The 23,963-nt window shown below is 35.9% G+C and overlaps 1 protein-coding gene across 1 annotated transcript in view; it reads right to left on the bottom strand.

Annotated features, from left to right (window-relative positions):
• Positions 1–816: 816 nt before the first annotated feature.
• LOC144434520 (metal cation symporter ZIP14-like) overlaps positions 817–23,963 on the bottom strand; it is a 44,321-nt gene continuing 21,174 nt past the window's right edge. The window contains exons 3-8 of the mRNA XM_078122981.1: positions 22,649–22,818; positions 21,932–22,051; positions 12,547–12,807; positions 7,135–7,387; positions 6,122–6,309; positions 817–1,858 (exon numbers count right to left, since the gene is read on the bottom strand). Of these exons, the coding sequence (XP_077979107.1) occupies positions 1,709–1,858; positions 6,122–6,309; positions 7,135–7,387; positions 12,547–12,807; positions 21,932–22,051; positions 22,649–22,818 (1,142 nt within the window). The 3' untranslated portion in view covers positions 817–1,708. The remainder of the gene's footprint in view (positions 1,859–6,121; positions 6,310–7,134; positions 7,388–12,546; positions 12,808–21,931; positions 22,052–22,648; positions 22,819–23,963) is intronic.

Below are 23,963 nucleotides of genomic sequence, written 5' to 3'. Positions count from 1 at the left end.
AATTGTGTCCTGCAGTGTTACACACAGTGTCCATCATGTCCCTATATCCTCTCATTAAAATCACAAGGATTACAGATTTGATGTAAGCTGTGTTAAACCACAGACCCTCCACCTGATCATTGAAAACAGCCTAAAGTATTAAAATGTGATAAAAAGCATCAATAAATAGACTCAAAATTTCAAGAATCATTTGTGACAGAGAAATCGGGTAACAACGTACGTACTGCAACAATCGCAAACAATAGACAGCTTACGCAATCAATTCTTCTTTTCATGCTATAGAACAAAATACACAACTTTTTTTTAGACTGTCTTCACACTGTTGTGTATAACCTTATAACACTACACACAACACACACACACACACACACAGACAGACAGACACACACAACACACACAGACAGAGACACACACACAACACATACAGACACACACACAACACACAGACAGACTCAACACACACACAGACAGATACAACACACGCACAGACACACACACAACACACACACAGACACACACAGACACACACACAACACAGACAGACACACACACAACACACACAGACAGACAGACACACACACACAACACACACAGACAGACAGACATACAGACACACACACAACACACACAGACAGACACACACAACACACAGACAGACACACAACACACACAGACACACACAACACACACACACACACAGACAGACAGACAGACAGACAGACAGACACACACAACACACATATTCTATTTCATAAAAGGATAAAGATATCTTATTGCATTTAAAACAATATCCGATTTGTCATTTTGCCCATTTTCCCTTTGAAGTTATACATTAAATGTAAAGAAAAAAATATCTAAAACCAAATTATGAATTTGTTGTGATATTAGTTTAACCATTTGCCCTCCAACTGTCTATTGTTTAACAATACCATGGTGACTTAAATTATTGTTGTCCTTACAATGTGCACATAATGTCAACATGTAATCACATAAACAGAGCCAAGTCAGCCTTGGAGAAAAAGAAAGATGTTTCTGGTGAAAACAGTGTTGCAAAACAAAAATCAAAATATTGTGTTTTGAGGGTTAATTTATGTTTTTCTTTTATATAGTGCACTCAGACTTGGATTTTAATTTGATCTCCGGTATTGATGTATTCATCATCAACACTCAATAATACCCACTCTTTAGACAATTATTTGATTGCTGTTTGCAATGAACATCAAATAGTTTTAAACATAAAACTGGTGTACACTTTTTTCACTGAGTTAATTTCTTTATACCCATAAATCTTTGCATTGTACACTTACCTAGACATCTACAGGCATGTAGCTTTTAATAGGAGTATACCCAAATGACAATTAAGACTGCATTTTGTGTATTTTCAGTAACAATTTGCTATTTTACAGAATTCATGATACTACAAAAAGACAAAAACAACTTAAACTTTCATTACATCCAAAATGTGTGATATTATTGCTAATTTTGACACTTTATATTGCATATCAATCAGTGACAACTTCATTACTGTATATTGTACTTGTGTGCCCACCTGGCAAAATAATGGAATATTCCACCAAAATACAGTAGATAACACTTTACACTTGCATTTGGAAAAGTGAAAACATACAATTATGTGATGGGGAGGGGTTTACAGGACAAGAAACAACCTAAAATGTCAACACATATAGGAATGACTATGACTTGGTTTTCATATTGTTATTTCACTTTCAAAGATAGCTAACACAAGCATACATCCCCAGCCAAGTAGAAGTCCAGCGTTTTGGATAATAAAGATTTTAGCCTGTGAGCTACCCTGTGTGTTCTCCTCATTTTCTTCCACTGTGTTGATCTCAGGTAACTGTTGACAAAAAATCAAGACACAAAATGTGAAAAAAAGGTTTTGGTAGAAGACCCAGTCCACCTCAAATACTTTACTTCTATGTGATGGGAAGTAACTGAATGGTGATATGATTTCAAAATTATTTGTGGTGACAAATAAATACTAACATGTGTGATATGCGGGGAAAAGGCTGGATTTTGATGACTGCAGACCCTGAAGGAGGTAGCAAAATGGTCCAAAATTGAACAGTTGCGGGGCAAAGTGCTAGATCTAGTACTTCGCCACTTTTTGACAAAGTGCTAGATCTAGCACTTCATCAGTTTTCGCCGAAGTGCTAGATCTAGCACTTCGCCAGAAAACAACGAAGTGCGGGACTGTAAACAACGAAGCGCCTCCAACGCCTGGATATAACATGGTCGTTCGCATCGATAAACGTCACATACATGTCAGTAGTCCGTGTACGTGGTCGTGTGGCGCATGATCGACTCCAAAACTTATCTTTGGCCGATTGTAATAACGACACGATTTATCTGAAGTTTGTTAAATGTTTGCCAAGTAAAATGGCCGATTGAAAGTTCACGTTGCCGTATGTATGGTTGTGTCCCGGGGGTTGTGTGTTCTGTTACAGACATACCTTGTCAATACCTCGCGGTGGATGGACTTGTGCGATCACAGAAACAAGTGTTATTATTTTACCCCTTTCATATACAATTGGCTAAAACATGTCAATATCATCGATATTATCAACATTGTATTGTATTCTGATAGAAACATTCTGATACATATCTCGGGAAACTAGTGCCTGTGGTAGGGACTGTACTTCAGAATCTGCAATCTACTCTGTAAACAAGGACTAGCCACTCAGTATTTCTTGTACCATGTCTATTTTAGAGTGGGAAAGATATATTAATCATAAGTTCATAACGTCTTGAAACAAATTTGAAAATCACTGAAATCTTTATCCAGTATCCATCTTTCAGTATAATCACCTGTGTGCTTATTTTCATTCTAATCTATGAAGTAGTAGAACAAGAATATCGTGCAAAATCATGTCATAACTCTGGTGATTTACACGAGGTACAGTGCCGCCTCCGGGGACACATTTATTCTATAAAAATCTTTAAAATTTCTCCAAACTGTTTGAACGGATAGTTTTATTTTGTTGATCTCTCTGAAATGACAAAATCAATATGGGGGTCATTGTGTTTGTTTTTAAACAAACCGACACCCCTTTCTTTCCCCCGGATCCTATATGGTTAATACAGGATTTGGCAGCCATGCTGGATTCTAAAGATAAGTTTGACAATATGCACTTTATTTTCAGGATGCATTCTATGTTAACTTGCGATGTGCTTTTAAGACATACTATAGTCGTTCCCACTTATCACAACCCTACCTATGAGCTCCCACAATCTTTCTCGTATAAACCATTCTCTATCGCTATTTCTCGAATGGTCGTCATCTGTATTTCTTACTTTTGTTAATGATATGCAATCCAGTTCACGAAGTGACGTTTATTACTGCTCCACAATCCTCTGCGTCACACTACGCTAATTGTAGCATTATGAAGTCACTTCCTCTGGACCGAACCAAACTATAACCGATGGCTATTATTATTATTTCCCACATTGGATATAATTTCTGAGCGAACAGGAATTACATAAGGGACAATATTGAAGTTGGTGATTGTCTAGGAATGCAAAAAAAATTCATTAAACAGTAATGTCGTGATGATTTACTTGAGATCTGGCGAAGTCATGGATTATTTATTGTCGTTGTTTTCAGTCAAGAAGTTGGCAGTACCAAGTATATGGAATTTACAAAACAGTAGTAACGGGTTATTTATAGATTTCTATCAAAATATTAACAGCAATGAAGGGCTGAAATTAAAATTGTTCACACGAATAAAATTGTTCACACGAAGTAGAAACTTGTTTGTGCATTGGCAAAAACATACGGAAAATCAAACTCTAAGGTCGTTAAACACGGGAAGTAACATTTTACACTGAGAGTAATAACATGTCCATTATCGTTATAACATGACATATTTACCGATGACCCAGCACTTTGCCACACTTTGCCACTCTTTGTTGAAGTGCTAGATCTAGCACTTTGCCACTTTTTAACAAAGTGCTAGATCTAGCACTTCGTCAGTTTTCGCTAAAGTGCTGGATCTAGCACTTTGCCCCGCAACCGTTCCGATTTTGAATTCTTTGTTACATGCCTGAAGGCAATAGTCAAGGTCAAAAGTAAATGACTCCAAAGTACACATTATAATATAGGGATAGACACTTCAATGGAGTCTCCGTATATTAAAGTTGTTGAGTTCTGCAGTACATCATGACATTACAAATATGGCCACCATTCAGTTTAAAGGTATGAGAGAACCAAAAGTAATGCATGCATTACATGTTTCTCTACTTCTCTTGCTCTGCATTACCTTTAGATATTTTGAAAAAAATAATTCAGTCACACATACATGTAAATGCTAGAGACTGTCTGCAATATGCAAACTGTAGCTTCATTTTGATAACTGAACCAAGTCAATGTCAAGTCAAGGTCAAAGGTCACTTGTCAAAGGGCAGTCTTACAAGAAAGCTTGCTTGTGATTATATAGGGAGACACTAGAAGAGAATCACTGTGTATTGACTATAGGGTCGTTCTCACTAGAGCCTTTTTGACGGTGTCGACAACGTTGTTTATATCAATTTATGTCAACACCGTCGGAAAAAACGTGTCAGAACAGTTGACAACGTTGCTACAGCGGCGGAGATTAACGCCGGCGTAAACAGCTGGACCTGCAACGGTGCGCCGACGCAAATTCCTCCAAACGTAGCGTGTGAACGCTTTGACGACGGCGAAAATGCCCTCTCTCGATGACATTCGTCTATATAACCTCTGACCTTTACTTCTGATCAGTGTTCACAGGGCCAACAACTGATACAGATCGGATGGCAGAACAACATGCGACTCCTATCATTATCATATACACACTATTCACTGGCGTTAAAGCATTGTTCAGAAAGCCAAACAGCATGAACATGAAACGCATGGTCGATCGCCTACGGCGTCGTTCAAAATTCCTTGTATACCCATTAGTGACCAAAGGAAGCAACTCTTGTTCATGAACGTGATCCAGAAGTCGACAACTAAAGCGTTGGACACGTCTTGATCGCATATGAAGGTGAAGCAACAAGAGGCACGCTGCTGTTACGTACATGCTGCACATCCGCCATTCTTGTTTACCATGCGTTGTAACATATACATACATTGATCCGTAGAGGGCGTGTTACGCTGGCGATTCTCCCAAAACAAAGACCTAAATGACTGCGTGTGGACGCCAGTACGGATTAAGAGTTAATCCGTCCGTGTTTACCGATCAAACAACGTTGCATTTCGACAACGTCGTTGCACTAGTGAGAACATGGCTTATGATTATATAGGGAGACACTTGAAGAGAATCACTATGTATTGACTTTGATTATATAGGGAGACACTTGAAGAGAATCACTATGTATTGACTTTGATTATATAGGGAGACACTTGAAGAGAATCACTATGTATTGACTTTGATTATATAGGGAGACACTTGAAGAGAATCACTATGTATTGACTATGATTATATAGGGAGACACTAGAAGAGAATCACTATGTATTGACTTTGATTATATAGGGAGACACTTGAAGAGAATCACTATGTATTGACTTTGATTATATAGGGAGACACTTGAAGAGAATCACTATGTATTGACTATGATTATATAGGGAGACACTTGAAGAGAATCACTATGTATTGACTATGATTATATAGGGAGACACTTGACGAGAATCACTATGTATTGACTTTGACATATGGATGACCATGTGCAATATGCTATTCCTTTTTGGGCATGGGCATGATCCTATTGCTAGGCATATTTGCATACATTTTTTCAATCTTAAGTCACTGACCTACCCATCCCTGTTATCTTTGTAATATGCATTGTCATTTCACTATTGTGTCGAAAAGTTTTCAACAATAACTGCAAAATAATACCTCTAGAAACATTCCCACCAAGTTTCAACCCATTCACCATGTAGTTTCAAGATATAAGTTTTTGACCAAAATTGAGATTTTTAGACCTAATGTGCATATCCCTGATGGGATTATCACGTTATCAATGCAACTTCATCTATACGCACGCACTTCATCTACACGCACGCACAGAACATTTTCTCAAAGATAAATAAATGGTCCTCCAACTTTCCGATCAAAATGATTATACCTGTTAAAGAACTTACCATATCCACCAGTGATATGTACAGGAACATTCCAGCTGCTACGGCAAAGATCCACTCAGCTCCTTCCGTGTGCTCTCCCAGAAGGATGCCACACACCAAACCTAGGTAACACATGCAGGCTGATAGGAAGTTATAACAAAGTGCCTTCTTGACTGACATGCCAGAGTTCAACAGGATGGCAAAATCACCTGTAAGAATAATATGATTTCTAAAATAGTGAAATCTGACCCTTGAGTTAAACAATACATTCTTTGTTCATTATTCCTCACAGAGCCAAGCTATAAAAGATAATTTTGTACCTCATTCATGTAGATACTCCTCACAGATGACAACACACACAGATTAATTCCTCACCTCGTTCATGTGGGAACACTTCACAGACTAATGTGTTATATATACTGAGTGTCACCTACCGGTAGTTCATGTGGGAACTCTTCACAGATTGAAGTGTTACATATACTGATTGTCACCTAGTTCATGTGGGAACTCTTCATAGACTAGTGTTACATATACTGATTCTTACCTAGTTCATGTGGGAACTCTTCACAGACTAATGTGTTACATATACCGATTCTCACCTAGTTTATGTGGGAACTCCTCACAGACTAAAGTGTTACATACACAGATTCTTACCCTAGTTCACATGGGAACTCTTCAAAGTCTAAAGTGTTACACTGATTACTTAGTTCATGTGGAAACTCTTCACAGACAAAAGTGTTTCATATACAGATTCTCACCTAGTTCATGTGGGAACTCTTCATAGACTAAAAGTGTTACATATACTGATTCTTACCTAGTTCATGTGGGAACTCTTCACAGACTAGAGTGTTACATATACTGATTCTTACCTAGTTTATGTGGGAACTCTTCACAGACTAGAGTGTTTCATATACAGATTCTCACCTAGTTCATGTGGAAACTCTTCACAGACTAGAGTGTTACATATACTGATTCTTACCTAGTTTATGTGGGAACTCTTCACAGACTAAAGTTTGTCATAAATCGAGTCTTACCTAGTTCATGTGGAAACTCTTCACAGATTACAGCAATACATATACTAAGTCCACTGATGACTGATATTGTAAAGGCTGCCCCAATAGTTAGCCCATCAATGAAATTATGCAGACCATCTCCAAAGATAACCATGTATGCCACTGTTGCTATATCTTGACCTTCCTGCATAAGTTCTGTGTGAGCACATTTCTTGTGTCCAGCAGCTGGTGCCACCTCACCATTTTCTTGCAGTACGTCTGTCCCACCATTGTCCTGTCAAAATGGCAAAGGAGAGAGACCTTATCATTACACCTCAACATTCTTACTCAAGCTGTCTGTGGTTACAATTGAATCTTTACTGAGACTTATTGCCCACACAGAGATATTGCTGCTGGAGTATTCATCTATTCTATTCTGCAGATTACAAGGGTGATGCTTTTTAGTGTTGCATGCTTGAGATTATATCACTACTAACAGTGAGACACACAAGCTTATTTCTTGCAATCATCGAATAAATATTATAAATGACCTGTGGGGACACTCAAACTACCACAAATAATGCCCTGTTCACATTCAATGTTATCTACAAGTACAATTTGGGAAATGTACATGTACCATCAAAGTGAAACCTTTCTATTGATGACAATTAACGATGACGCACAATGAGTGGACTTGTGAATGATTGGATGATACAGAATCATAAGATATGAGGGTATATGGTTACCCATATTATGAGGGTATATGGGATGATACAGTTACCAATATTATGAGGGTATATGGGATGATACAGTTACCCATATTATGAGGGTATATGGGATGATACAGTTACCCATATTATGAGGGTATATGGGATGATACAGTTACCCATATTATGAGGGTATATGGGATGATACAGTTACCTCATATTATGAGGGTATATGGGATGATACAGTTACCCATATTATGAGGGTATATGGGATGATACAGTTACCTCATATTATGAGGGTATATGGGATGATACAGTTACCCATATTATGGGGGTATATGGGATGATACAGTTACCCCATATTATGAGGGTATATGGGATGATACAGTTACCCATATTATGAAAGTATATGGGATGATACAGTTACCCATATTATGAGGGTATATGGGATGATACAGTTACCCATATTATGAGGGTATATGGGATGATACAGTTACCTCATATTATGAGGGTATATGGGATGATACAGTTACCCATATTATGAGGGTATATGGGATGATACAGTTACCCATATTATGAGGGTATATGGGATGATACAGTTACCCCATATTATGAGGGAATATGGGATGATGCAGTTACCCATATTATGAGGGTATATGGGATGATACAGTTACCCATATTATGAGGGTATATGGGATGATACAGTTACCCATATTATGAGGGTATATGGGATGATACAGTTACCCATATTATGAGGGTATATGGGATGATACAGTTACCCATATTATGAGGGTATATGGGATGATACAGTTACCTCATATTATGAGGGTATATGGGATGATACAGTTACCCATATTATGGGGGTATATGGGATGATACAGTTACCCCATATTATGAGGGTATATGGGATGATACAGTTACCCATATTATGAAAGTATATGGGATGATACAGTTACCCATATTATGAGGGTATATGGGATGATACAGTTACCCATATTATGAGGGTATATGGGATGATACAGTTACCTCATATTATGAGGGTATATGGGATGATACAGTTACCCATATTATGAGGGTATATGGGATGATACAGTTACCCATATTATGAGGGTATATGGGATGATACAGTTACCCCATATTATGAGGGAATATGGGATGATGCAGTTACCCATATTATGAGGGTATATGGGATGATACAGTTACCCATATTATGAGGGTATATGGGATGATACAGTTACCCATATTATGAGGGTATATGGGATGATACAGTTACCCATATTATGAGGGTATATGGGATGATACAGTTACCCATATTATGAGGGTATATGGGATGATACAGTTACCTCATATTATGAGGGTATATGGGATTATACAGTTACCCATATTATGAAAGTATATGGGATGATACAGTTACCCATATTATGAGGGTATATGGGATGATACAGTTACCCATATTATGAGGGTATATGGGATGATACAGTTTCCTCATATTATGAGGGTATATGGGATGATACAGTTACCCATATTATGAGGGTATATGGGATGATACAGTTACCCCATATTATGAGGGAATATGGGATGATACAGTTACCCCATATTATGAGGGAATATGGGATGATACAGTTACCCATATTATGAGGGAATATGGGATGATACAGTTACCCATATTATGAGGGTATATGGGATGATACAGTTACCCATATTATGAGGGTATATGGGATGATACAGTTACCCCATATTATGAGGGTATATGGGATGATACAGTTACCAATATTATGAGGGTATATGGGATTATACAGTTACCTCATATTATGAGGGTATATGGGATGATACAGTTACCTCATATTATGAGGGTATATGGGATGATACAGTTACCCATATTATGAGGGTATATGGGATGATACAGTTACCCATATTATGAGGGTATATGGGATGATACAGTTACCCATATTATGAGGGTATATGGGATGATACAGTTACCTCATATTATGAGGGTATATGGGATGATACAGTTACCCATATTATGAGGGTATATGGGATGATACAGTTACCCATATTATGAGGGTATATGGGATGATACAGTTACCTCATATTATGAGGGTATATGGGATGATACAGTTACCTCATATTATGAGGGTATATGGGATGATACAGTTACCCATATTATGAGGGTATATGGGATGATACAGTTACCTCATATTATGAGGGTATATGGGATGATACAGTTACCCATATTATGAGGGTATATGGGATGATACAGTTACCCATATTATGAGGGTATATGGGATGATACAGTTACCCATATTATGAGGGTATATGGGATGATACAGTTACCCATATTATGAGGGTATATGGGATGATACAGTTACCCATATTATGAGGGTATATGGGATGATACAGTTACCCATATTATGAGGGTATATGGGATGATACAGTTACCCATATTATGAGGGTATATGGGATGATACAGTTACCCATATTATGAGGGTATATGGGATGATACAGTTACCTCATATTATGAGGGTATATGGGATGATACAGTTACCCATATTATGAGGGTATATGGGATGATACAGTTACCCATATTATGAGGGTATATGGGATGATACAGTTACCCATATTATGAGGGTATATGGGATGATACAGTTACCCATATTATGAGGGTATATGGGATGATACAGTTACCCATATTATGAGGGTATATGGGATGATACAGTTACCCATATTATGAGGGTATATGGGATGATACAGTTACCTCATATTATGAGGGTATATGGGATGATACAGTTACCCATATTATGAGGGTATATGGGATGATACAGTTACCCATATTATGAGGGTATATGGGATGATACAGTTACCCATATTATGAGGGTATATGGGATGATACAGTTACCTCATATTATGAGGGTATATGGGATGATACAGTTACCCATATTATGAGGGTATATGGGATGATACAGTTACCCATATTATGAGGGTATATGGGATGATACAGTTACCCATATTATGAGGGTATATGGGATGATACAGTTACCCATATTATGAGGGTATATGGGATGATACAGTTACCCATATTATGAGGGAATATGGGATGATACAGTTACCTCATATTATGAGGGAATATGGGATGATACAATTACCCATATTATGAGAGTATATGGGATGATACAGTTACCCATATTATGAGGGTATATGGGATGATACAGTTACCCATATTATGAGGGTATATGGGATGATACAGTTACCCATATTATGAGGGTATATGGGATGATACAGTTACCTCATATTATGAGGGTATATGGGATGATACAGTTACCCATATTATGAGGGTATATGGGATGATACAGTTACCCATATTATGAGGGTATATGGGATGATACAGTTACCTCATATTATGAGGGTATATGGGATGATACAGTTACCCATATTATGAGGGTATATGGGATGATACAGTTACCTCATATTATGAGGGTATATGGGATGATACAGTTACCACATATTATGAGGGAATATGGGATGATACAGTTACCCATATTATGAGGGAATATGGGATGATACAGTTACCTCATATTATGAGGGAATATGGGATGATACAGTTACCCATATTATGAGGGTATATGGGATGATACAGTTACCCATATTATGAGGGTATATGGGATGATACAGTTACCTCATATTATGAGGGTATATGGGATGATACAGTTACCCATATTATGAGGGTATATGGGATGATACAGTTACCTCATATTATGAGGGTATATGGGATGATAGTTACCTCATATTATGGGGGTATATGGGATGATACAGTTACCCATATTATGAGGGTATATGGGATGATACAGTTACCTCATATTATGAGGGTATATGGGATGATACAGTTACCCATATTATGAGATATTACGAGGTTATTACCTGATATCACCTATCTGTTATATAAACAAAAACACTGTTTGGGAAGCCTGGTGAAATGAGGTAGATTTAGTACATTTAACAAAAACAGTGGTATAGGGAACCTCGGTGAAATGGCAGAAGACAGCAGGTAGATTTTACCCACTTACCATCCGTAACAAAAACAGTGGTATAGGGAACCCAATGGTGAAATGGCAGAGGAAAGCAGGTAGATTTTACCCACTTACCATCCGTAACAAAAACAGTGGTATAGGGAACCCAATGGTGAAATGGCAGAGGAAAGCAGGTAGATTTTACCCACTTACCATCCGTAACAAAAACAGTGGTATAGGGAACCCAATGGTGAAATGGCAGAGGAAAGCAGGTAGATTTTACCCACTTACCATTCGTAACAAAAACAGTGGTATAGGGAACCCAATGGTGAAATGGCAGAGGAAAGCAGGTAGTTTTTACCCACTTACCATCCGTAACAAAAACACTGGTATAAGGAACCCAATGGTGAAATGGCAGAGGACAGCTGGTAGATTTTACCTACTTACCATCCGTAACAAAAACACTGGCAGAGGGAACCCAATGGTGAAATGGCAGAAGACAGCAGGTACATTTTACCTACTTACCATCCGTAATAAAAAACAGTGGTATAGGGAAGCCCGGAACCTTGGTGAAATGGCAGAGGAAAGCAGGTAGATTTTACCTACTTACCATCCTTAACAAAAACAGTGGTATAGGGAACCTTGGTGAAATGGCAGAGGAAAGCAGGTAGATTTTACCTACTTACCATCCTTAACAAAAACAGTGACTATAATGAGAATGAGAGACAAACACTGACACGTACATTGGGTACCTTTTCTGGAATACCTTGAGTACCATTGCTGTCAACAACTAGAACTATTTCATCTGACATGTCATTGTCTCCACGACATTTAGCATGTTGTGCTTCATGGATGTGTGCTGCAGTCTCCACAGGTTCTAGGATTCTGTGATCACTGTGTCCAGGTTTAGCTTTGAATGAACATATTTGGACCATTCCAATACCTCCATTCTCTTCATTTTCACTGCCTTCTTCAGCTAATTTCACTTTTTCTTTAGCTTGCCTCTACAAAAAAAAGCACCAATGGCATTGTAGCACAACTGTATTAGGCTGTTGCTATGGGTGTGGTTTTGCTGCTAAGTACACTTACTTTAATAATTCATTTCTGGAATCTTTATTCATGTGCCTACCCATGAATGTTGTTATCTTTGAAATATAAACCACCATTTGGCTGTTGCTATGATCATGGTATTGTTGCCGGGTATATTTGCATACATTTTTGAATGTTTATTTGCTTGCCTATTAATCAGTAAAGATTCTTATGATATACACCATCATTTGGCTTTTGCTATGGGCGTGGTCTTGTTGCTAGGTATATTTACATACTTTTTTGGAATCTTTATTGCACTTAGCTACCCTTCCCAGTTTTCATCTTTGCAATATAAACCATCATTTGGCTGTTGCTATGGGTGTGGTCTTGTTTCTAAGCATATTTACATACTTTTCTTTACACACTTACCTACCCATGCCTATTGTTATTTTGTATCATTTCACTGTTGCTAAGGGCATGGCCATGGTTGCTAGGGCTAGTTTTGTCAAAATGTTTTGAACAATAGCAGCAGTATAACACCTCAAGAACCCATCAACAAATTCATCATGTGGTTTTCAGTATATGTTATTGGCCTTCATCTACACATCTCCATACATATGCATCCCCATTAAATTTCAGTAGTTTTGGAATTATACATTTATTGACCAAAAAGACACATTTTTTAGCCCTAATTTACATATCACTGCTGGGATCGTCATGTCATGAATACATCTTAATTCAAACATCCCTTAAGAATGTTCCCACCACATCTCAGCCACATCTGCTCAGTAAATTTTGAATTATAGACTTTTGACCTACAGGACACAATTTTTTAGACCTAATTTGCAAATCACTGATGAGATCATCATTTCATGAAAAATACCTAAACTAAACACCCCTTAGGATCTACCTACCACACTTCAGCCTAATATGCTAGTAGTAGCATTTGGAGAGTTTTCCTAAGTTAGATTCATATAGAGATTTTAAGAACTGTTTTTTGTTTTGAACAATACCTTTCTGATGTATTAGCCCCCGAGATTTAGAAATGCAATAGTGTTGTTTGAGAATTCATTATGAGAATCAATCTGGCCATGGAAATGGAATACCAAGGCATGCAAGAAAATGTAGTATGTGTGAAACAGGTGATATTGAGAATAAGAATCATTTTAATTGTGTTTGCAAATTATACAACGATGTGAGATATAAATGTTTACCCTTATAATAGTTTACAGAACCTTAAGCAATTAAACAACCCCTTGGGGATGGTATACCAAGAGGCTTTGACTAGTGAACGAAATATATGCACTCGCTATCACTTGCGCATACATTTAGTTCACTGGTCAAAACTTCTTGGTATACCATCCCCAGGGGATAGTTTATGGATATTATATTATACCAGTTTATTGAAAAAATCAGAAACAAGATAAGAACTAACGTTTTCTGGTTTCATTTGCACCCCCTACACTAATTTGCATAACAATGAAACTGTTTCAAGACAGCTGATGTGATGGAAGCGTCGACGTCAACTATGAGTGTCGTGCAGTGACTGGATTTATTTTATCTGCTACTCGTTTCTAGTGACAATCTGTACATTCATTGGCTCATTAATAGCTTACAGTTATGAGTAAACTGCCTATTTGACTCAAAGTATAAACTTGAAGTGGTTTACTGAATACAGCATGCTTTGTGCCCAGTCGGCTTTGCAACTCGTGAGAAGATAGACATGGTGGCAAGTTGATATTTACAATGTATTTATGTGAGTAGACTTTTGGATTTTAAGGGGATTTCCCTCTTAGATTGATGACTGATACTATACTCTAGGACAGGGGCAATGATTTGCACAAATATGTGGTAACTCGGCTGTTTTCAAAATTTCCTTCATTGTAAATTTCCCATAAACTATTGTCTTATTGAGAAAATCCTCCTCAGATAATTCCAAGAGTTCACTATCACTGCGGACTACAACATTCTTGGCAGACGACACACAGTGAACATTAAAATTTGGACACATGCCAACTGTTCATTATTGTTCATTTTAGACGTGCTAGTTTGATGTCTAGACCAATCAGATCTCTCAATTTGCACCATCAATATACTGGTATAATATAATTGTTATTTTACTTCAGTGTCAGAAAACAAAGAATGCCAATGATCTAACCAAGTATGTTTTTTTTCGCCTTTTGACGTAGAGAGAAACACCTTGTAACAGATGTATAACTCTTTATTTTTTTTTTACTCTGTCAATATACCGTATTTCCTCACGTTAGCACCCTTACACGGGTAAAAATGGTTGCTAGGCGGCCATATTGGATCGTATCATAAAACAAATTGACGTGCATATGTATGCCATAGCATGTTGCCCCTGTATCAAGTTCGAAAAAAATCGGTCCAGGCATCTCCAAGAAACGGCTGCGGACGGACGGACGGACGGACGGACGGACAGACGGAACCCAATCCATAAGTCCCCGTTCCGGACTTCGTCCGCGGGGACTAAAAAAACAATGCCATGGCTGGTGACATAGTGCATACTGGTACTAGACATTAGTGGGGGTCACACTGGGTCGTTGTAACTATATTAACCAATCAAAATTCTAAACATCATGGATAAATAATTGCATATTGATAATAATTTATGGAGATTCAGGTTTTTAGACCACGTGGCTTTTGACATGACATCATCAGCTCAATTTGGCAACACAGAAAGTAACGTAAAACATGGATGTATCTAACACGGAGCAAAGTCTGCATGGCTTTATGGATGTTTGAAGACTTACTATCACTATAGCATAGAGCCATAGAGGGAACTATTTGAAGACTTACTATTACTATAGCATAGAGCCATAGAGGGAACTATTTGAAGACTTACTATCACTATAGCATAGAGCCTTATAGAGGGAACTATTTGAAGACTTACTATCACTATAGCATAGAGCCTTATAGAGGGAACTATTTGAAGACTTACTATCACTATAGAATAGAGCCTTATAGAGGGAACTATTTGAAGACTTACTATCACTATAGCATAGAGCCTTATAGAGGGAACTATTTGAAGACTTACTATCACTATAGCATAGAGCCTTAGAGGGAACTATTTGAAGACTTACTATTACTATAGCATAGAGCCTTATAGAGGGAACTATTTGAAGACTTACTATCACTATAGCATAGAGCCTTATAGAGGGAACTATTTGAAGACTTACTATTACTATAGCATAGAGCCTTATAGAGGGAACTATTTGAAGACTTACTATCACTATAGCATAGAGCCTTATAGAGGGAACTATTTGAAGACTTACTATCACTATAGCATAGAGCCTTATAGAGGGAACTATTTGAAGACTTACTATTACTATAGCATAGAGCCTTATAGAGGGAACTATTTGAAGACTTACTATCACTATAGCATAGAGCCTTATAGAGGGAACTATTTGAAGACTTACTATCACTATAGCATAGAGCCTTATAGAGGGAACTATTTGAAGACTTACTATCACTATAGCATAGAGCCTTATAGAGGGAACTATTTGAAGACTTACTATCACTATAGCATAGAGCCTTATAGAGGGAACTATTTGAAGACTTACTATCACTATAGCATAGAGCCATAGAGGGAACTATTTGAAGACTTACTATTACTATAGCATAGAGCCATAGAGGGAACTATTTGAAGACTTACTATCACTATAGCATAGAGCCTTATAGAGGGAACTATTTGAAGACTTACTATCACTATAGCATAGAGCCTTATAGAGGGAACTATTTGAAGACTTACTATCACTATAGAATAGAGCCTTATAGAGGGAACTATTTGAAGACTTACTATCACTATAGCATAGAGCCTTATAGAGGGAACTATTTGAAGACTTACTATCACTATAGCATAGAGCCTTAGAGGGAACTATTTGAAGACTTACTATTACTATAGCATAGAGCCTTATAGAGGGAACTATTTGAAGACTTACTATCACTATAGCATAGAGCCTTATAGAGGGAACTATTTGAAGACTTACTATTACTATAGCATAGAGCCTTATAGAGGGAACTATTTGAAGACTTACTATCACTATAGCATAGAGCCTTATAGAGGGAACTATTTGAAGACTTACTATCACTATAGCATAGAGCCTTATAGAGGGAACTATTTGAAGACTTACTATCACTATAGCATAGAGCCTTATAGAGGGAACTATTTGAAGACTTACTATCACTATAGCATAGAGCCTTATAGAGGGAACTATTTGAAGACTTACTATCACTATAGCATAGAGCCTTATAGAGGGAACTATTTGAAGACTTACTATCACTATAGCATAGAGCCTTATAGAGGGAACTATTTGAAGACTTACTATCACTATAGCATAGAGCCTTATAGAGGGAACTATTTGAAGACTTACTATCACTATAGCATAGAGCCTTATAGAGGAACTATTTGAAGACTTACTATCACTATAGCATAGAGCCTTAGAGGGAACTATTTGAAGACTTACTATCACTATAGCATAGAGCCTTATAGAGGGAACTATTTGAAGACTTACTATCACTATAGCATAGAGCCTTATAGAGGGAACTATTTGAAGACTTACTATCACTATAGCATAGAGCCTTAGAGGGAACTATTTGAAGACTTACTATCACTATAGCATAGAGCCTTATAGAGGGAACTATTTGAAGACTTACTATCACTATAGCATAGAGCCTTATAGAGGGAACTATTTGAAGACTTACTATCACTATAGCATAGAGCCTTAGAGGGAACTATTTGAAGACTTACTATCACTATAGCATAGAGCCTTAGAGGGAACTATTTGAAGACTTACTATCACTATAGCATAGAGCCTTATAGAGGGAACTATTTGAAGACTTACTATCACTATAGCATAGAGCCTTATAGAGGGAACTATTTGAAGACTTACTATCACTATAGCATAGAGCCTTATAGAGGGAACTATTTGAAGACTTACTATTACTATAGCATAGAGCCTTATAGAGGGAACTATTTGAAGACTTACTATCACTATAGCATAGAGCCTTAGAGGGAACTATTTGAAGACTTACTATCACTATAGCATAGAGCCTTAGAGGGAACTATTTGAAGACTTACTATCACTATAGCATAGAGCCTTAGAGGGAACTATTTGAAGACTTACTATCACTATAGCATAGAGCCTTAGAGGGAACTATTTGAAGACTTACTATCACTATAGCATAGAGCCTTAGAGGGAACTATTTGAAGACTTACTATCACTATAGCATAGAGCCTTAGAGGGAACTATTTGAAGACTTACTATCACTATAGCATAGAGCCTTAGAGGGAACTATTTGAAGACTTACTATCACTATAGCATAGAGCCTTATAGAGGGAACTATTTGAAGACTTACTATCACTATAGCATAGAGCCTTATAGAGGGAACTATTTGAAGACTTACTATCACTATAGCATAGAGCCTTATAGAGGGAACTATTTGAAGACTTACTATCACTATAGCATAGAGCCTTAGAGGGAACTATTTGAAGACTTACTATCACTATAGCATAGAGCCTTATAGAGGGAACTATTTGAAGACTTACTATCACTATAGCATAGAGCCTTTAGAGGGAACTATTTGAAGACTTACTATCACTATAGCATAGAGCCTTTAGAGGGAACTATTTGAAGACTTACTATCACTATAGCATAGAGCCTTAGAGGGAACTATTTGAAGGACAGTGTTATTTAACGTTACGTAATTCATAACTGGACTACTAAACTACTGTCAGGAGGATTGCTTCTGCTCCGTTATCTAAAAAATACCGCCAATGGCATTGTAGCACAACTGTACAATTTTTAAAAACGTTTATCGTACTTTTAGAGCAGACTAAAAGTTAGAGCAGCTCTAGAGCGGACCAAATATCCAAGTGTGAAGCCCCTTATATATATGTATTAGTGGTAAAGATTAGATTCCATACTTTCCTTTTTACTATAGTAGTAAAGATTAGATTTCATACCTTCCTTTTTTAATATATACATGTATTAGTGGTAAAGATTAGATTCCATACCTTCCTTTTTTAATATATACATGTATTAGTGGTAAAGATTAGATTCCATACCTTCCTTTTTACTATATACATGTATTAGTGGTAAAGATTAGATTTCATACCTTCCTTTTTTACCATATACATGTATTAGTGGTAAAGATTAGATTCCATACCTTCCTTTTTACTATATACATGTATTAGTGGTAAAGATTAGATTCCATACCTTCCTTTTTAATATATACATGTATTAGTAGTAAAGATTAGATTCCATACCTTCCTTTTTACTATATACATGTATTAGTGGTAAAGATTAGATTTCATACCTTCCTTTTTACTATATACATGTATTAGTAGTAAAGATTAGATTTCATACCTTCCTTTTTTAATATGTACATGTATTAGTAGTAAAGATTTGATTTCATACCTTCCTTTGTACCATATACATGTATTAGTGGTAAAGATTAGATTTCATACCTTCCTTTTTAATATATACATGTATTAGTGGTAAAGATTAGATTTCATACCTTCCTTTTTAATATGTACATGTATTAGTAGTAAAGATTTGATTTCATACCTTCCTTTTTTACCATATACATGTATTAGTGGTAAAGATTAGATTCCATACCTTCCTTTTTAATATATACATGTATTAGTGGTAAAGATTAGATTCCATACCTTCCTTTGTACCATATACATGTATTAGTGGTAAAGATTAGATTCCATACCTTCCTTTTTTACTATATACATGTATTAGTGGTAAAGATTAGATTCCATACCTTCCTTTGTACCATATACATGTATTAGTGGTAAAGATTAGATTTCATACCTTCCTTTGTACCATATACATGTATTAGTGGTAAAGATTAGATTCCATACCTTCCTTTGTACCATATACATGTATTAGTAGTAAAGATTAGATTTCATACCTTCCTTTTTTAATATATACATGTATTAGTGGTAAAGATTAGATTCCATACCTTCCTTTGTACCATATACATGTATTAGTGGTAAAGATTAGATTCCATACCTTCCTTTGTACCATATACATGTATTAGTAGTAAAGATTAGATTCCATACCTTCCTTTTTTAATATATACATGTATTAGTAGTAAAGATTAGATTTCATACCTTCCTTTTTACTATGTACATGTATTAGTAGTAAAGATTTGATTTCATACCTTCCTTTTTAATATATACATGTATTAGTAGTAAAGATTAGATTTCATACCTTCCTTTTTAATATATACATGTATTAGTGGTAAAGATTAGATTCCATACCTTCCTTTTTACTATATACATGTATTAGTAGTAAAGATTAGATTCCATACCTTCCTTTTTACTATATACATGTATTAGTGGTAAAGATTAGATTCCATACCTTCCTTTTTACTATATACATGTATTAGTGGTAAAGATTAGATTCCATACCTTCCTTTGTACCATATACATGTATTAGTGGTAAAGATTAGATTCCATACCTTCCTTTTTACTATGTACATGTATTAGTGGTAAAGATTAGATTCCATACCTTCCTTTTTACTATATACATGTATTAGTGGTAAAGATTAGATTCCATACCTTCCTTTTTTACTATGTACATGTATTAGTGGTAAAGATTAGATTCCATACCTTCCTTTTTAATATATACATGTATTAGTGGTAAAGATTAGATTCCATACCTTCCTTTTTACTATATACATGTATTAGTGGTAAAGATTAGATTTCATACCTTCCTTTTTTACCATATACATGTATTAGTGGTAAAGATTAGATTCCATACCTTCCTTTTTTACTATGTACATGTATTAGTGGTAAAGATTAGATTTCATACCTTCCTTTTTTACTATATACATGTATTAGTGGTAAAGATTAGATTCCATACCTTCCTTTGTACCATATACATGTATTAGTGGTAAAGATTAGATTCCATACCTTCCTTTTTTACTATATACATGTATTAGTGGTAAAGATTAGATTCCATACCTTCCTTTGTACCATATACATGTATTAGTGGTAAAGATTAGATTCCATACCTTCCTTTGTACCATATACATGTATTAGTAGTAAAGATTAGATTCCATACCTTCCTTTGTACCATATACATGTATTAGTGGTAAAGATTAGATTTCATACCTTCCTTTTTACTATGTACATGTATTAGTGGTAAAGATTAGATTCCATACCTTCCTTTGTACCATATACATGTATTAGTAGTAAAGATTAGATTCCATACCTTCCTTTGTACCATATACATGTATTAGTAGTAAAGATTAGATTTCATACCTTCCTTTTTAATATATACATGTATTAGTAGTAAAGATTAGATTTCATACCTTCCTTTTTACTATATACATGTATTAGTGGTAAAGATTAGATTCCATACCTTCCTTTTTACTATGTACATGTATTAGTGGTAAAGATTAGATTCCATACCTTCCTTTTTAATATATACATGTATTAGTAGTAAAGATTAGATTCCATACCTTCCTTTTTACTATATACATGTATTAGTGGTAAAGATTAGATTCCATACCTTCCTTTTTACTATGTACATGTATTAGTGGTAAAGATTAGATTCCATACCTTCCTTTGTACCATATACATGTATTAGTAGTAAAGATTAGATTCCATACCTTCCTTTTTACTATATACATGTATTAGTGGTAAAGATTAGATTTCATACCTTCCTTTGTACCATATACATGTATTAGTGGTAAAGATTAGATTCCATACCTTCCTTTGTACCATATACATGTATTAGTGGTAAAGATTAGATTCCATACCTTCCTTTTTACTATATACATGTATTAGTAGTAAAGATTAGATTTCATACCTTCCTTTTTAATATATACATGTATTAGTAGTAAAGATTAGATTCCATACCTTCCTTTTTACTATATACATGTATTAGTGGTAAAGATTAGATTCCATACCTTCCTTTTTACTATGTACATGTATTAGTGGTAAAGATTAGATTCCATACCTTCCTTTGTACCATATACATGTATTAGTGGTAAAGATTAGATTCCATACCTTCCTTTGTACCATATACATGTATTAGTGGTAAAGATTAGATTCCATACCTTCCTTTTCACTACATACATCTTCATCATTTTTTCCGTAAGAAAGAAAAGATAAATACCACCAATGACTGTCAGGTTTTTCAGACAATACTCCAAGTCCAGCACTAAAATCCCATGTGCCTTGAAATTAAAATAGTTAGAAAATGATATCACAACATATATTGATTACTCATGGGAATATCTTTTCTCTAAACACATGATCAGTGCCTGTTTTCATCTCAAAATAAGGTAACCCCCTCCACCCTTACAAGAGTGCCCACTGATGATAAATAACATTTGTTGTTCTGCAACTAATGAGTAAAACTTTGTTATGTTAAATTCTTTCTTTTGAATCACCACTATATAAAAGAAGGGATAAAATAACACAAAGTTGCTAGATTATGACAAGACAGTGCTGCATGATACCCTGCTTTAGAGAGCATACCTTCCTTGCCTCCCTTTAAATAGCGATTGTGAAATTCTGGTAGATTTTACCTATGATCTGACTAAGGAAGAGTTTCAGTTTGCTTTGTTAAGGCAGCGAGTCACCAAAAACATTAACAAAACAGAATGTGAAAGACAAGCAATGTAGCCATGAAATACAGTGCAAATTCAGCCTTCTCCTTCAACAGATATTAATCAGATTGCCATTATCTACAACCGTATTAAAATAATACATTGTCTATTTTCAGATAATGACGTGTGCAATGAGTCATTTATTCATATCTTCTTTCTTACCTCTGGAAGCAAATGTAGGAGAGCACTTCCTGACAGAGTTCCTACCGCCAAACAGATCAAAAACATGAGAATATGTTGGTATATCTTCTTTCCCATGAATGGCACAATCACCACACCAACTAGTGAACACAAGTTTATGATGGTAACACTCAGGAAACTAAAACCCCACACTGCAAGAAAATAAATGTACATACTGTGTATGTATAACATTATGAAATGATACTAAAATCCCACATTGACAAGACATTAAACAAAATACCGCCAATGGCGTTGTAGCACAACTGTAGTGTTTAACTAGTCTGTTTGGTGAATGACGATCCAGTTGCCTATCCAACCATGTTGCTATCTTTGTGATATACGCTATCATTTGGCTGTTGCTATGGGCGTGGTCATGTTGTTAGATATATTTGAATACATTCTTTAATGTTTTTGTTCACTTGTGTATGAATTCCTGATATTATCTTTGCATTATACGTGATCATTTCGCTGTTGCTATGGGTGTCGTCTTGTTGCTAGGCACATTTGCATACATTTATTGAATGTTTATTCATTTGTCTTTCAATTCCTGTTATCTTTGCAATATACATGATTATTTGACTGTTGCTATGGGCGTGGTCTTGTTGCTAGGCAAATTTACATACATATTTTGAATGTTTATTCATGTCTTTCAATTCCTGTTATCTGCAATATATGTGAATTGGTTGTTGCTATGGGTGTGGTCTTGTTGCTAGGCAAATTTACATACATGTTTTGAATGTTTGCTCAATTGTCTATTAATCCCTGTTGTTATCTTTGTGAAATACATGACCATTTGGCTGTTGCTATGGGCTAGGGATATTTGCATACATTTTTTGAATGTTTACTCACTTGCCTACCAGATGATATTATTTGAGCAAAATATACTGCCACTCTGTTGTTACCAAGGGCATGGTCATGGTTGCTAGGGCCAATTGTGTCAAAATATTTTGAAGAAAATCTGCAGAATAACACTTCTAGAAACATGTCACCTAATTTAAGTCTCCTTGACCAAGTACTTTTTGAGATATAAATTTTTGACCAAAATTCACATTTTTACACCTAATTTGCATTTTAATGATGAGATCATTATATGCTTAATAGTTCTTCATCTACACCCCAACAGATGCATCCCTCTTAAATTTCAGCCCAATCTGCTGAGTAGTTTTGGAATTATAGGTTTTTGCCCAAAAAGACACATTTTTAGCCCTAATTTGCATATCACTAAGGGAATCATCGTGTCATGAACAAATCTTAATTTACTCACATCTAAGAATGTCCACATAAAATTTCATGCCAA

Source organism: Glandiceps talaboti, chromosome 4, assembly GCF_964340395.1.
Source record: "Glandiceps talaboti chromosome 4, keGlaTala1.1, whole genome shotgun sequence".
Lineage (NCBI taxonomy): Eukaryota > Metazoa > Hemichordata > Enteropneusta > Spengelidae > Glandiceps > Glandiceps talaboti.
This window is presented reverse-complemented; position numbering and strand designations above follow the sequence as displayed.